The following is a 15,831-nucleotide window of genomic DNA, read 5'->3' on the forward strand; positions in this document are numbered from 1 at the left end:
AATTTTTGCTTATGGAAAAGGGGAATTGCAGCTTGTTTTGTATGATGGCAAAGACAAGGTGAATGCAACCCTGAAAGATGTACTTTACGTACCAAAAATACAGAAAAACTTGCTATCTTTGCCTTCTATCACTGACAAAGATGCAGAAGTGCAGTTCAAAGGTCAACATTGCAAGATAATCATCAATGGCAATGTATACAGTATTGGCCACAAGCATGGAAAACTGTATAAATTGAATGTAGATCCCGAGCAATCATGCTGTTTTGGATCAACTGTTGCAAATGATGACAATGCACTTTGGCATTATCGCTATGGACACCTTGGTTATGACAACCTGAAGCTGCTGCACAACAAATCTATGGTAGATGGGCTGAGCTGGAAACCAAATGAGCAAACTGATAGAAAATGTGAAGGCTGTGCCTATGGGAAACAAAGTCGCCAACCATTTTCAAAGAACTGTTCACAGAAGAATACTCAGCCTTTAGAACTCATACACAGTGATGTGTGTGGTCCCATGAATGTCACTTCAGTGGGAGGTTCAAGGTATTTTGTCACCTTCATAGATGACTGTACTCACTACACTACTGTGTACATGCTAAAGAAGAAGAGTGAAGTACTGGATAAATTTAAAGAATTTGTTGAGTCATCTGAAAGACTGATTGGAAAACAAGTAAAGAAGCTTAGATCAGATAATGGAGGCGAATACATTTCAGAAGAATTTGCTGAATATTGCAAAAGTCGTGGAATACTGCACGAAGTCACGGTTCCCTACACACCACAGCAGAATGGCGTTGCTGAACGCATGAACCGAACAATCATAGAAACTGTAAGGTCAATGCTACATCATGGTAATCTTCCATTGAGTTTTTGGGCAGAGGCTGTGTCTACAGCAAATTACATCAGAAACAGAAGCCCAACATCATGTTTGAAAGAGAAAACACCACATGAGTGCTGGTATGATGAGAAACCTGATGTAAGCCATTTCAAAGTATTTGGCTGTAATGCTTTTGTCCATGTGCCAGACCAAAAAAGAAGCAAACTGGACAAAAAGTCTATGCATTGTATCTTTGTTGGTTACCCTTTTGGCTGTAAAGGATACAAGTTGTACAATCCTGAAACAAAGCAGATGATAAGAAGTCGTGATGTCATATTTCTGGAGAATTCTTTCGAACACAAACTGTTTGACAATGAAAAGGGATTAACAGAACTGTTAACTACTGACAAGAAAGATTTATCGTCTGATGCTTTGCATTTCAAGGCCGTACAAGATGCCAACAAGAGTAAAGATAATGAAGAACTTGCAGAGAATCAAGAAGAAGAAAATGCTGTACCAGAAGAACTGCATCAAAGACCTCAAAGAAACAGAGTTGCTCCTGAAAGATTAGGAAGTATAACGGGTGAATGGTGGCAACATGAAGATTTGGACTGTGCAAGTATTGCAGTGCAGGACAGTGAAGAGCCTAAAAGTCTACAAGAAGCATTGAACAGTAAATTCGCAACACAGTGGAAGGACGCCATTGACAGTGAATATGAATCATTAACCAAGAACAACACTTGGGAGCTAGTTGATTTACCACCTGACAAGAATGTTGTTGGCTGCAAATGGATTTTTAAGATCAAGAGGAATGCAGATGGTAGCTTCAATCGATTCAAAGCACGCCTAGTGGCTCAGGGTTTCTCCCAAGAAGAAGGAACTGACTACAATGAAGTGTTTGCACCTGTTGCGAGGTATAACTCAATTCGAGTAGTTCTAGCTGTTGCCAACACATTAGATCTCGAGCTTCACCAAATGGATGTTAAGACTGCTTTCTTAAACGGCATACTCGAGGAAGATATTTACATGGCACAGCCCGCTGGATGCGTTAAAGAGGGCGCAGAAGGAAAGTTTTGCAAGTTAAAGAAAAGTCTGTATGGCCTGAAACAGTCGGCTAGATGCTGGAATATGGAAATCGATAGATTTCTAAAGGATTCTGAGTACAAGCAGAGCAATGCAGATTCATGCATATACACAAAAGTGGTGTCCAGCAATGGAAATCAGGTATCATTTGTGATTCTTTCATTATACGTTGATGATATCCTGATTGCTTCCAATGATAGCCAATTGCTTGTGAAGGAGAAGCAGATGTTATCACAAAGATTTGAAATGCAAGATATGGGACCTGCGATGCAATGTTTAGGAATGCTTATTGAGCGCAGTCGAGAAAATAGAACTCTCTTTGTAAATCAGAAGGCATATCTAGAGAACGTCCTTAAAAGATTTGGTATGACTGACTGTAAGCCAGTCTCTACACCAATGGAACCTGGAAAGGTATACACGAAGCTATCTGATGGTGAAAAAGCGTTTGACAAGAAAGAATATCAAGCAGCAATCGGATCATTAAACTATGCCATGATTGCATCAAGACCAGACATATGTTTTGCTGTAGGAGCTCTGAGTCAGTTCATGTCAAACCCTTCTTTAGATCATTGGCAAGGAGTTAAGAGAATATTCCGTTACCTGAAAGGAACACTTGACTACTGCCTTACGTTTGACGCAAACAACGCAAGTTTAAAGTTACAAGGGTATTCTGATGCAAATTGGGCTGGTGACGTTGATTCAAGACGATCTACTTCAGGATACATGTTTCAACTAGCAGGTTCTACAGTTTCATGGAGAAGTCAACGGCAGAGTGTTGTTGCGCTGTCAACGACAGAAGCTGAGTACATCAGTCTCAGTACAGCTACGCAAGAAGCTATCTGGCTTCGAAGATTGATAGAGAGTTCAGGAATTGAAACATCGGGACCCACAACAATATTCGAAGACAACCAAGGAGCAATCGCTCTATCAAAGAACCAAACCAGCCACTCACGAACAAAGCATATAGATATAAAGTACCACTTTGTTCGAGATGCTGTGGAAAAGAAACAAGTAAATCTAAAGTATTGTCCATCAGAGGAAATGATTGCAGATATCCTTACTAAAGCGCTGCCTAAAGAAAAGTTTGAAAAATTGCGAAACTTGATGGGTCTTAGATTAAAGGACTAAGAGAAGATACTCATCAAGGGGGACTGTTGAACAATAATTATCTTTTGTTATATTGATTCGTATCTACATCCGCTTCCTGTTCCGCAAAAGCGGTTATACATCATGTGACTGTAATGAGTTTAGTGTGTCTCGCTTGCTGAAGTTGTGTTCGCTATTATTATTGAGTTTTGTTATGTTGTCAGATATACACTCGTGATTTCTTTACGCTATTTCTGCGAAACTCGACATAACTTTAAATTAACAGTTAGAAGAGTTGAAATGTTTGGCATCACTCTGTATCTTACTGCAATCCCTGCCAGAAGTCCTTAGAACATCCTGTGCAGTAAAAGAAAGTTTTGTAAAATTAAAAGGTTACTGACCGTACGATACAGAAATAGCCCCCCCCCTTTCCCCAAAGACATCACATAGCAGGCACAGATTTGTAGTGAAAGATATATCACGCTTTCGCCCAAAAGTTAGTCCAAATTTCCGAAGAAGTCGCTAAGGTAGGGTTGAATGCCTTGAATCAGCTTAGAAATGCCATTTGTTGAAAAATTGGGCTAGATCAGACAATGAGAAAAACAATAATTCTTGGAGACATTCAGCTCATTTTAAAAACTTCAAGCTCTTTGTACGTATTTTTGCTAACAGAAACAACAATTTTTATATTTTCTAAACAAATTTTCAGAAGATCTCATGAGTGCCTTTGCCACCTCTGTCCTTAAGGGCATTTGAAAATTTTGCCAACCTTCTTTTACATTAAGCCCGGCCTTTTTGCCTCGCTTTGAGCTGACTCGCATAATTTTCCTTTCAGGCTTCCTGCAACGATAACGAGGCTTTGTTTCTAGAGGAAACAATTTCAACAGTTACTGGAATGAACGAAACATTCGCGTTCCAGAACGAAGAAAACATTTCCAAGCTGTTGTTGGATGGGTTGCCTTCTGGTAAATTTGATACTTCGTTTATTCCTTTTGGTTCTTATTACCTTGAAATGCATTTTCTTTTCAGCTTCAATGTGTATTCAGCGAAATTCAGCAGGCAAAAATAAATTAAGAGAGCAAGCTCCAGTGTGACAGGTTGCCTAAAAATAAAGACTTCTATGAATGGCGCGCAAAGATATGCGTGCACCTCTACACGTGCCTACTGCTACCATGAGAGCGATTTATCACGCGTCCTGATCATCCCTCTTATATTAACGCGGTAGTTAACCTTTCCAATAAGTCTACCCAAGTATGAAAAAATATATCGAACGGAAATTTGGTTGAATTGGCAATTGAATTAAAAACAGGAGAAGTCTTAATAATCAATGTTAAATTTTGAATTTTCTTTCTTTCTTGCATAGATCAAGACAGTTCAGCTCGCCCAAGAAACTTTCTTCCCTTGTACCCTAAATTGAATCCCTACGATATATATAGTTGTTCATGGTAGAAATCTTTATATTTCAAGGATATTTTATTCTTGATTTCTGGTAAACTTCGTTAACTAATGTCCTACTACCTGCCTCGTTATGCTATGCGCATGTGATTGGCGTCTGCTTACATACTTATGACCAGACCTTAAAATCAATTTGCCTTTTTCAAACAATTAAACTTCTTGAAACATAAGGCCTTGCTTTTTAAATTCCTTGCAAGAATCCCTTAATTGTTTTTTACACTTTAAAAAATTCTCATAATCATGTGCCCTAAAGTCAAATTTGATTCTAAGTGAAATCTGTGTTTTTTGAATAAAATCCTCATCTTTTTCAATCGATTGGACTTTTCGTAGTTGGAGTTGAATGATAAGGGCAACGAATGTCCTAATTCTGGCGTTGCTAAATCAAGGATAGATAGAAAGTAAACAAAGTCGAAAATAGCGCATTGCCATTACTTTGCGCTTCTTTAGTCCCTATTTCTTTCAAGCACTGAGTGACAATATTCTGATAATTTTTTGTTGAAGACTGGAGAATCTGCTCCTTGCGATTGTCAAACATTGGCGCAAAAGCTATACTGATAACGAGACTTCAGGCTGGCAAGCAACCATTGGTTGCCCGTCTACCAATCAACGATCAGGACGAAACCGAAAAAGAGGTCAGTTTCACTGTATTGTCTTCAGGGACTTGATGCGTAGTATCCACTCTTCCGTCCTAGTCCTTTTGTTGTCCCTCTTTCGATGTCTTTAAGGTTATTTAAAAGTTTCAGCTTGTTTTGTTGATTAAATTTTTGTCAAGCATTTGATTGTCTGTCCAAGATTTTCTATTGACCTATATTCTTGAGAATCCTATAGGAATTGTGCATTATTGAGTTTATAAGTATCTTACTACCTGACAATGAGTATCTTAATAATGACCTGACAAAGTCAGTCAGCCTTTCAAAGACTCTGTTCAACAGTAAAATTATTTATCAGTAGCACTGACAATCGGTATGAGAATACTGATCGCAAGCAATTCAGTGCCCCTTCCTTGTATGTCACATTTATAGCACAGGTGTAATTGTAAGAAAGTGAGTACTGCATCTGTTGCAGGATTCTGAAGTTGGTTCTCTTGTGCGTGATCTTGCGTCCGTATTTGTCACCGATCCATTCGAAGAGTTCCAAGATATTCTCGAACAAAGTCTCCAGAGTTTGCAGACTGATGACGTCAAAACATGGTGGAATGACAGAAAGAAGCTAGATGCCCGATTAAAAGTAACTCCCATGTTTTTACGACCTAACTTCATTACGTCAAATAAGTGTGGTGTATTGCCAAGTTTTTCTTTTTCCAAAAAAGCATCTCAAACATGTAGTAGCAACATCGTTGATTGCGTGAAATTCAGGGACTAAAGTTTATGCAAAAGAAGTTTTGGAAATTTTTGAAGAAAGACGAGTCACGGTATTTCCAGAATGTTTTCCTGTGACTATCGGCATTTAATGTTAATGAAGATTTATGTCAGTTTTGATTTGTCACTTTTGAAATTTAATTAAATTGGTGCCGTGAATTTATCTCAAACACTTAATATTTAAATCTCGAAACCAGCTGACGGTAAGGTTGTACAGGATTTTTTTGTTAAAGTATTCAAATCTCAAGCTCAAATCTCAAGCTCGAAATATTCCATCATTATTGTGCTAACAAGGAAGCAAATTTCGATAGAAGATTTCTCGATTAAAGTGTTAATAACTTCACTTTATCGAAGACTCTGTCTTTAGAGGGGTAGGAGACTGGCCTCATGACAGATATTGTATTTAGAAATGATCATTTCCGTATTAATGTTCGATGTTATTTATTTGAATTTCAGAAAATGTTGAGCAAAATTGAAGAAAAGTGGTTAGGAAGCTGGAAGGGCTTGCTTCATGGAGAGAGAATCGATTCGATTGAAAATTCGCTTATCAGTGAGCTTGCGAAAGAATTTTGCGATGATGTTGAGGCCCATTATTCAGTGAAATTACCAAGGGACTTTGTCGAGGTAAAGATATATGCTCAATTCGTTACGAGCCCCAACGCATAACTTTTAGATAAATTTTGCTCTGATTACAATGTACTATGAAATGCAAATTCGTCTCAAAGTTATTGCACTTTACTCATTCATCATTTAGAGATATAGAATTACTTAGACTCGGCCTGCTATCATCCCTCAAGCTTCTTTACATCAAAATCGAGAAATTTCTTGATGCAATCCAATGTTTATAAGTTAAAAAATATTAAGGATGAAAATAGTGATTTTTCAACAAGGTGGGATGTTTCTTAACCAGCATTTCATAGTTCACCGTAACTGCCACAATCACCTTTATAATCATCATCAAAATCATAGGATCGCTTTAAATCAGAACATCAGAATCACATCAGCAACATGATTACTAATAACACCATAACGATAAAAATGTTAGCATTATTTACAAATCACGTATTGGAGAATAAGTACATATTAACGTACGTATTGGAGAATAAGTATGTAAAATATGTATTATATTTTCCTGCAGATCCTTTTTGACAGCTACCAACAGTTAAAGAAAGTTCAAGTAATGAAAGGTCTGGAGGAGCTGTTGGATTCTCAATTCACAGAGCAAATATATGAGGTATAGAATCGAGAATTATGTTTCTTTTGAAAATTGTTCCCTTTCTCTGGCTGTTCAAATAGCTACCACCACTACTTCAATTTGCTGTTTATGTATCAAGCAAACATATAAATATTGTGCTAGGAAGATCTTTAAAACAAACGCATTATTTGCTCTGCTTATCATTTTTCTCACTGTTCATTGCTCTTGGTACCCGGTTAAATAGCAATTTTACTTGTTTTTCCTTCGGTATTGATGTCGTTGCCTGACATCTTGCTTATCCTGCGTTGTTTGTTCTTTGTAGATGTTTTTTGAGAAAGCAGAAAGGCTGACCAATGAGGATACAAAACCGGATGTTAAGAGTACACCATGTAGAGGGAGGAAAGAGAAGTAAGAAACTCTTCTGGACCACAGGGGTGAATAATTCGGTCTCCCGCGCACCCTGGGCGACCGGTTTTCATCTGCGGGAGTACACAGGGTATCCGCTGGGCGACCAAATTTTTCTTGAAATGCCTCCGGTCACCAGAGTTCCGCTTTGGGAGACCACATGTCTATGCGGGAGACAACAGAAAAAGCTACTGGTCTCCCAGCGCGAGTCCAGCTTTTTGCTGCAATTGTCCACCCCTGGACCAAGGCATCAATTTTCTGTTGTTGTTGATTTCTGTTCTTGATTCAGTTACGTCTACAATCCTGAATAAAACAGTTAAAACGAGCTCTCTAGCTCATACGAGTGGCATATTTGCATGATCCAACATCTAACCACTTTCCCGATTTTAATTTTGGACTTTTGTATTTTAAAAGAAGACATGTTGAGCTATCAGGGGGGGGGGGGATTCTGGCTAAATCATAGTACCGCCGATCCTTGTAGCTGTTCACTTGGGTTCGTATTGAATAGACCAGAGGCTATAACTCCTCTGTATACTTTGATTTTCTAAAAGATAGCAAGGTTTGGTATGAAGTCTATAGAGTGGCAAAATGAGTCTATTTTTAATAAAACAGGATTTAAACCGTAGGATCTGAAAGAGGACCATGATATACCCACAAATTTGAAAAGCCAGTCAAATCCTTAACCGACTTCCTGAGATATGACCACACGAGTACATCCTGTTTTTCCCTCAAATTATTGTAGTTGGGTCTTTGGTAAGAAAGTTGACCAGGCAAAAACAACAGATATCCATCGGAAGACATTGACTGGGTATATCTTAGCCAATTTGTAACCCATTTAACTTGCTTTGCACTTTTCTTCCTGGTTTTGTTCGGGTGTGTGGTCAAAACTGAGAACTCTGAACATTTTTTTATATGGAAATATCACTTTGCAACTCTATTGCTTGCTCTTTAACAATCATAAACGTGTGCTTTAGTCGACAATCATATTTATCACATTTTTTTATATTAGTTTTAAATGGCGGTAGTATCAATTATTTTTTAAATGATTTGTTCTTGCCATTTATCAAGTACCACATTGATTCGAAAAAAACGTCTAGATCATTCCCTTTTTGGGTCCTTTTTTCTACGGCTTCAAGAAATCGTTTCTTCATTTTAGAAAAAGGTCGAAGAATAATGATGCAACGAAACGAGCTCCTGTGATACTTGTTCTGGATAAGGTTCGTTTGCTTGTCCTAATATCTTTCTGTTCAAAAAGTTATACGACGGACTTATAAGAATTTGATTTCAGCCAGTCTGTCATAAAATGACAAGAGTGACCATTTGGGCTTCATAAGGGAACCGCCGTTAAAATGGGTACTACATAAAAATTGCTGAATAGGATGGTAATGAAAACTGATGTTTTGTCAGTCTGTCAAACAGTTCCTGTTGCCGTATAAGCAGAGGTATACACATTTTGGTTTATTGAACAGAACGGTTCTTAGTTGCAACTACAAGTTTCACGCCTAATCCAATCATCAGCCAGCTGTCAAATGATGGTATAAGAACAGGGGAAAGCTATATGAGAATGAGGATAATATTTGAAGGGCGTGTTTGTGTGTGTTTAGCATTGTTTGTGTGTGTCAAGTAGAAAATAATTTTTGGGGAATCGATTTTGGTAAAATCAAACTTGGTCATAAATTCTGGGATTGATTTTTAACAGGACCTTAATTTCTGGGGTATAATTTTTAAAAGAAAGGTAATATGTTTTCATTTACTTGATTGAGTTGTTGGATTTTTGCAAATTTGAATTAAATTCAAGGGTATGCATTTTATATTTCAAAATGGCACACTCCTGTCCTCTGCCTATTGAAGCTAACCCCCCTCCAGGGCAACCCCTTATCTCATACTTAATGCGATCATCAGCCTATTGAAAAGGGGCTTCGATACGGGATGCTTTATGACAATATATGGAATGCAAATGTGTGAATGTGTAGCACTGAAATGAAAAAGATTTATTGTAGTAATCTAAATCGCAGTCTCTTGCTTGATTTTTCAGCACCTTCAGAAGATCCCATGGGAGAGCACCTCAATTTTGCGTCATCAAACAGTTTCAAGGATGCCTTCATTAATTCTGACGAAACTAAGTCACATGATTTCCGAGGTACCAAATGAAATTTACATGTATTAAACTTCTGTTTTATTTGAAGATATTTTAATGAATATAGGCCAATTGTCATTCTTGTTAAATGCTGTTTTTAGAAATTGGCCTTTTCTTTTAAAATCTAACTTGCTTCTTCCCATCACCATTTTGATTTATCGTGCATTTCGAATATATTTGAATTAGCTGTCATCGAAGCTCTGAATTTCCAATTTGTCTTTATTGCTAGAGAGATTTATTTCAACAATTTGTGAAAGTTTCATTTATGATGTTTTAGATTCAATATTTTGAAATGTTGTGTTGAATAGGAATACAAAATATGAATTGCACTGAAAAACTGTATTGCAACAGAATTCTTTATTTTGTTTTAAAAACACTACTCTTTTCTCACGACAAAATAACGGATGTTATTTATTGTACTGGCCTTGGAATAGGAAAAACTTTCTTACTTGAATATGAAGTGTTTTATTAGTATGGGTTAGTTTAGAGAAAGCTCCATAGAAATTCAGGGCTGGAAATTGAACTGGGCCATGGAACCATCTGGTTAAAGTAGATTTTCAAACCCTAAAATGTTTAGTATAAAGGGAATATTCTGAATATTGAAACAGTCAATTGTGCCTCGATTCAGAAAGTAAATGCAAAACAGCGGACATAGCGGTTTCGGGCAGGCAACATGTTTGTTGCATGTCATCTTAGCGGGAGAGCGTTCCCTTGCCCTAGGCGACCTGTGATTTCTTAATACAGTAAACAAACTTCTTGAAGTGTATGGCAAGAGGTTAATCGGATTATCATATCAGGATTTGGCCTGTAAAGCTGTTATAAATAATGTTCACAAAAATATCATAATGTTGTATACCATTTCTTCTTGTTCTGTTCTACAAAAAATTATACCCACTTCAGTTCTATTATTTTAGATAACAAATGACATTTGGTAACAAAATAAGAATCTTCCCTTACTCTTCCTGCAAGTTTGTGGTAAAAAATGTGTGGCATCGTCAACTGTGGTCCCAAAAAGAAAAAATGGCACCACTTTGCAGTATAAATATTCCAGGCCTCTTAGATAAAACCTGAATTTCACCGACTTGTTGCCAATTTACCCTAAAAACGTTATTTTTCAGACTCTTTTAACAAATGGTGTTGACGTTAGCGATACATTTTATGTACTAAATCCACGAAACGATCTTCAAAATACACAAAAAACGTTCGAAAAATGGTTCAAGAGGTAGGTGACGATATCTTTTTGTTTTTAGTTACTTTTTTGACCAATCATGATCATCTCATTATCAAAAAGGGACAAATAACCGTAGAAATGTTGCATTGATATAGTAGCCATTTAAAAGACCTTTCGTAGAAAAGGGGAAACCTCTTGTATAATTACAAAGTCTCAGCCAGTGTAGTTAGAGTATTCGGAAAGAAAATACCCAAGATGGACCTTTACAAACTTCATTATAATCTTGTTTGAAATTCTTTATTAGTGACCAAGGTTGGCAAGGAATCAGTGGAAGGGCTCCAACTGAAAACGAATACAAACGTGCACTTCAAGATCACCAAATGTTTGTGTATGTAAACCGTGACTTATCTCTTTTGATCTGAAAACATAGTTTTCGTATTAGTGAGCTTTCTTGTATCAGAAGGCGAAGGGACAATCTTTAAGAGACCACCACTAACAGTGTCTGCTTGAATTTTTTCAAGAAACCTGCTTGATTTATTCAAATTTCGGCATCAGACTTGATTGACCATTTTGATATGATAGCAATCTTCAAGCACTTAAAGCCACTCTTAAATTTGCTGAAAGAAATTTTCAATATGAGCGATTAAAGATTTTTCTATGATATGTTTCCCTTACACCTTTCTTAAAATCCTCTATAAAGGCTATTCAAATATTCTCTTCACAATCATACGTCCAAATTTATTGTGAGATCTTTACACTGCTTTAGTAAATGAATTCTGAATCCATATTAAGGGATGTTCTTCTCACCCCCTCCCCTCTGATGTATCCATTACTTAACTTTTTTAGTTTTGGTAATATGAAGGTGTTCACTTTCACAGATATTGCGGCCATGGGAATGGAAGAGAATTTCTTCGCGGAGATGACATTCAGCGCCTGAGCTGTAGAGCATTAACTTTCCTCATGGGCTGTAGCAGTGGGAAGTTGCAGGTACACAAAGAATTATTTTCAAATTTATTGACAGTTTTGACTTTTCTTACCTGTTGAAAAAGCAAGAGATTACAAAATCCCTTTATTTTAGCTGACATCAAGTTAAGGTCATTACATGGGATGTAAAGAGAGTGTTTATTTTTGTAATCGTTGGTGAGAGGCTTCTAAAATCTTTTATGAAAGGATGAAACAATTATATAAAAAAATGAAAACATGTTAGAGACGGACTCCCGCTTTTTTAAAGACATTATCTTCATCGTTTAGACATTTATTAAAGTTTGGAGAAACTTGCTTCTTGAAAATTTCAATGCTTAAATCCCTAAGTAAGTTTCTCCAATCGAGGAAAGATTTAAGAAGAATTTCCAAATGCAGTTTACATGAACATAATAAGTGAGCATTTAAAAATTTACGTCAACGCTAAATGAAAAAAAGGGAGGACCTGAAAATCGGCAAAAATTGAGAAGATTGGGAGAGGGGCTTATCGGCAAAGGTACATCGATTTCTGTGTATAATTTAAGAATCATATTCAAATTTGTAACAAGATTTTCACCATGATTTTTTGTATGATACAATGAAATGTTTCGAAATTCCCTGAAATATAAAAAGGACCTAAAAATGTCTTCGTTGAAGATTATTGTCCAAGAATGTTTCACCAGACACTTTTTGCACTCAATGTATTATACATCTATTGTGTTCCTTATATTATACTATGAAAGAATTTTATTCTATTCCACTGAAATGTTGGTTTGTTTTGTTTTTGCCTTACACGTGGTAATGCAAAACTTTTGTCAATTTAGAGGGAGCAGGAGTATTGCTTGCCAAAGGTTGACAAGAGTGGGTAGGAGGGCTCGAAATGGTTGAAGTCGATTGTGAACGCTCCCCTAGAAACTTCAAATATTACAGCTAAATGTTTGTGATACCGACAATCTCCATTGATATCATCATGCTTCCCAAGAGTCTTTGCAAACAACCTTGGTTGTGACAGCAACTTGAACTGTATTCCAGTTTTGCACTATAGTCTTTATACCTTCCGTTTCACTAAAGTCTCGTTTGCAGATATAGAGATTCAGATTTAGTATATTGTAATGCATATCGAGGCCAACTCTAAAAAAGTTTGGGGGTTATCTGCTTATGTCGTCATTTTATACAACGTTGCTTAAGCTCTTAGGCTAGCAGTTGTATGCCTTTTTATAGGGCCTTGGGTTAGGAAATAAACTGAGACGTCGAGACAGGGTTTTATAAGTCATATTTAATTGTTGATTCGCTTTGCTGCCAGGTTAAAGGCGAGCTTGATGCAAGGGGCATGGCGTTGCATTATTTAATGGCCGGATGGTAAGTGCAATATTAATTAATCAATCAGCCTTTATACATTCAGTCGTTACGCCGATGAGAGAAAACAGAGTAATAAACCCTGAAAAAAATTCTTTGAAGTGATGCAAAATTTTCCATCTTGGCTTGATAGACCTCTTCTCCATTTAAATTTGATCCCAAAACATGAATCTAGCTTTCACAACTGTGTTTTTGATAGAACCTTTTGCCAAGCTCCAAACATCTACTTTCTGAATCCTTGCTAATAGTTTCAGGAACGCCTCTAACCACAGAGTTCAATTTGTGATCAAAGAAACATTTTCCGTTGAAACAAAGAGACGTCGCGACCAATACGCCCCAAAACCATGTTGGTTGAACTATGTTAGCAGAGTCATATAAATCAATTAGACAACATTTAGGCAATTAAAATATATGAACACACAGTTGACAATTCGTAGATATAAAATTGTATCCATCAAAGCAAAATTGTACGTATAGTAACATTATAGTAAGTAAAGTTTAACCATTTTGCTCATTCGCAAATAATTCAAATTGATTTGTATGTGCTCAATGACAACAAACCTGTTCACATGAGCCGTTAACCTCGTGAGATAATACACTAATTCGACTTTCGGCTTCGTTTTTGGAAATTTCTCAAATTCGTGTCCTTTGTACGACTTTTTTAAACTCATATTTGGTTTTTATCACCATAGTTTTAGGCCAGGTACCATTTTTCATATTGCTTCTGCTTGTATTAAAAATTTTACGGGAAATGAAGTTTAAAAATTTGTAAGAGATTTTACCGCAAAAATTGTTTCGTAAAATTTTTTTACTTTTTGTCGTCATAAGTTGAATTGGTGTGTTGGAAAGCATCAAATGCTTATTAACTCAGGGCTTAACTCATTTCATGTTCGTTTTTCCTCGTAGCCCAGCAATAGTTGCAAATCTTTGGGATGTGACAGATAAAGACATTGATCGTTTCCTTTCAAAGCTACTCAAGGATTGGCTGGACACAGATGTCAATTTAACAGACTGCATTTCGTCTGCAAGGGAGGCTTGTCTCCTTCCATACCTTATTGGTGCTTCGCCTGTTCTTTATGGACTTCCAGTAGTTACAAAAGCGAAATCACGTTAGATTGTAAATTAGATTGTTGAAAATGTGTGTTTTTAACTTTGCATGTAATCGTCTGCGTTCGCTATAGTCATCTTTCATTTTTGGACGATTTATTTTGTCTGCTTGACTACTGTGAAAATTGCAGCTTAATGAACTTATACCCGACCCTGCCGAAACTGCATGTAAGCATTTTAAAGGTGATAGTGTTTTGAAAAGACCGAAAAATAGGTGGTGGTGTTTTGAAAAGACGGAAACTTTCGAAACCATGCATAGACTTTATTCTCCTTATCATATTTCGGTTAAGATAATCTTGTTGTTTGTAATGAGCAGCTGCTGTTTACTGATAGAAGCATTATCTCCTTCTGATCAAGCACTGAAAATGGATATGAAACTATTTTAAGATTGAATTTTGCTATCAAGCAAATCATAGGAAGGTTTGCAGCTGTGCCTGATAATTTTTTCTTTTCATTTAGAAGACCGAAACCTTATCAAAAAGTAGTACCCACCTGCAGATTTAACTGTAAAATTTGTAAAATTTTAGGCGAGCCAAACCTGCTCTACCCCCCCCCCCCCCCCTCCTTTATCTCAAGACAATTTTTATAAATCGAGGTGCCTAAAATCTGCCGAAAAATTGATCTGCCATCGACTGTTTTTATAAATTTTTTCCAACTTTTCTTCATCGTTAAGCTGTTCTTATGACATGACGTTAGATTTCATTCTTCTATATGAAGAAACATTTATTTTTTGCTGCAATACATAAAAACCATCCCAAAACCTGTTGAAATTTCCTTCTATCTCTTTAGAGGCATACAAGACTCCGTTTAACGCAAATTGTTCAAACTAATAATTTTGATAAAGTGTTATTTCGTCCATCAATTACATGTTGATTTTTTAGCATCCTTCTGTGCCATTCGTCATCGAAGCAAGGACAGTAGAGCATACAGATTGAAGAGGCTAAACATTTTTTTGGGGGGGGGGGGGGGGGTGGAATTAAACAAGTTAAATACCGAGAGCTGGGTGATTTTTGTATGCATTATCATCGAAGTACAGTATTTATCACATATTATTTGCAGTATCAGCCAAAAAGTCCTACTCTTTCTTTAAAAAACTTTTTTGGTATATGGCTGATTACCTGATAAAATCTCTCTTTTTGTTTTAATTGAGAGAAAATTTTGAGAAACTGATGGTTTTTCTAATTTTTTATCTGAGACTGGCCACGTTCTTAATTTGTTCTCGCTTTTTCAACAAGTTGAGCCTTGATGTTCTTAGAAGTCCTTGGATAAAGAAAGAGTGTAGTGCTCCAATCTGCAGCTGAAACTTAATGCCGTCAACCCAGCTTTTTGTTTCTCTTCTACCTGACCCCTTCCTTCTTCCGGCTTCACCGTTTCGTGTAATCCAATCTTGTTAAGCTGTCATTATCTTCCTCTTCTTTCACAGACATGTCTGATCGCTCATGCGGATTCTCCTCTTCCAATATCTCTTCTCGCAAATGCCTTGGTTTCCTTAAATATTTAGGTATCAATCCTCTAATCTTCTTTGTGATCTCCCTTTAGTTCTTTTCTTGATCTTCATTCATTGTACCTTCTTCCCTTAAGTAGTTTTGTTCTACCTAAATTAACCGTTCATACCATCTAAGTCCCTTACTTTGTCCTCGAGATCGGGGTCATCGAGGTTTGCACAATAGTAGAATTATAAGGAAGTGTGTCGTAGATTGCAAA

The 15,831-nt window shown here is 36.8% G+C and overlaps 1 protein-coding gene across 2 annotated transcripts in view; it reads left to right on the plus strand.

Moving 5' to 3' along the window:
- Positions 1 to 15,781, plus strand: part of LOC135682049 (uncharacterized) — a 34,085-nt gene extending 18,304 nt beyond the window's left edge. For both annotated transcript variants that reach the window (XM_065196759.2, XM_065196760.2), the window contains exons 18-30: positions 3,819 to 3,948; positions 4,940 to 5,070; positions 5,504 to 5,665; positions 6,253 to 6,420; positions 6,935 to 7,030; positions 7,314 to 7,399; positions 8,553 to 8,613; positions 9,432 to 9,536; positions 10,652 to 10,755; positions 11,009 to 11,092; positions 11,583 to 11,691; positions 12,968 to 13,023; positions 13,927 to 15,781. In XM_065196759.2, coding sequence (XP_065052831.2) covers positions 3,819 to 3,948; positions 4,940 to 5,070; positions 5,504 to 5,665; positions 6,253 to 6,420; positions 6,935 to 7,030; positions 7,314 to 7,399; positions 8,553 to 8,613; positions 9,432 to 9,536; positions 10,652 to 10,755; positions 11,009 to 11,092; positions 11,583 to 11,691; positions 12,968 to 13,023; positions 13,927 to 14,134 — 1,500 coding nt within the window. In that variant the 3' untranslated portion in view covers positions 14,135 to 15,781. The remainder of the gene's footprint in view (positions 1 to 3,818; positions 3,949 to 4,939; positions 5,071 to 5,503; positions 5,666 to 6,252; positions 6,421 to 6,934; positions 7,031 to 7,313; positions 7,400 to 8,552; positions 8,614 to 9,431; positions 9,537 to 10,651; positions 10,756 to 11,008; positions 11,093 to 11,582; positions 11,692 to 12,967; positions 13,024 to 13,926) is intronic.
- Positions 15,782 to 15,831: the final 50 nt, after the last annotated feature.

Source organism: Rhopilema esculentum, chromosome 16 (genome assembly GCF_057945365.1).
Source record: "Rhopilema esculentum isolate cy_ngs chromosome 16, ASM5794536v1, whole genome shotgun sequence".
NCBI classification, from domain to species: Eukaryota; Metazoa; Cnidaria; class Scyphozoa; order Rhizostomeae; family Rhizostomatidae; genus Rhopilema; species Rhopilema esculentum.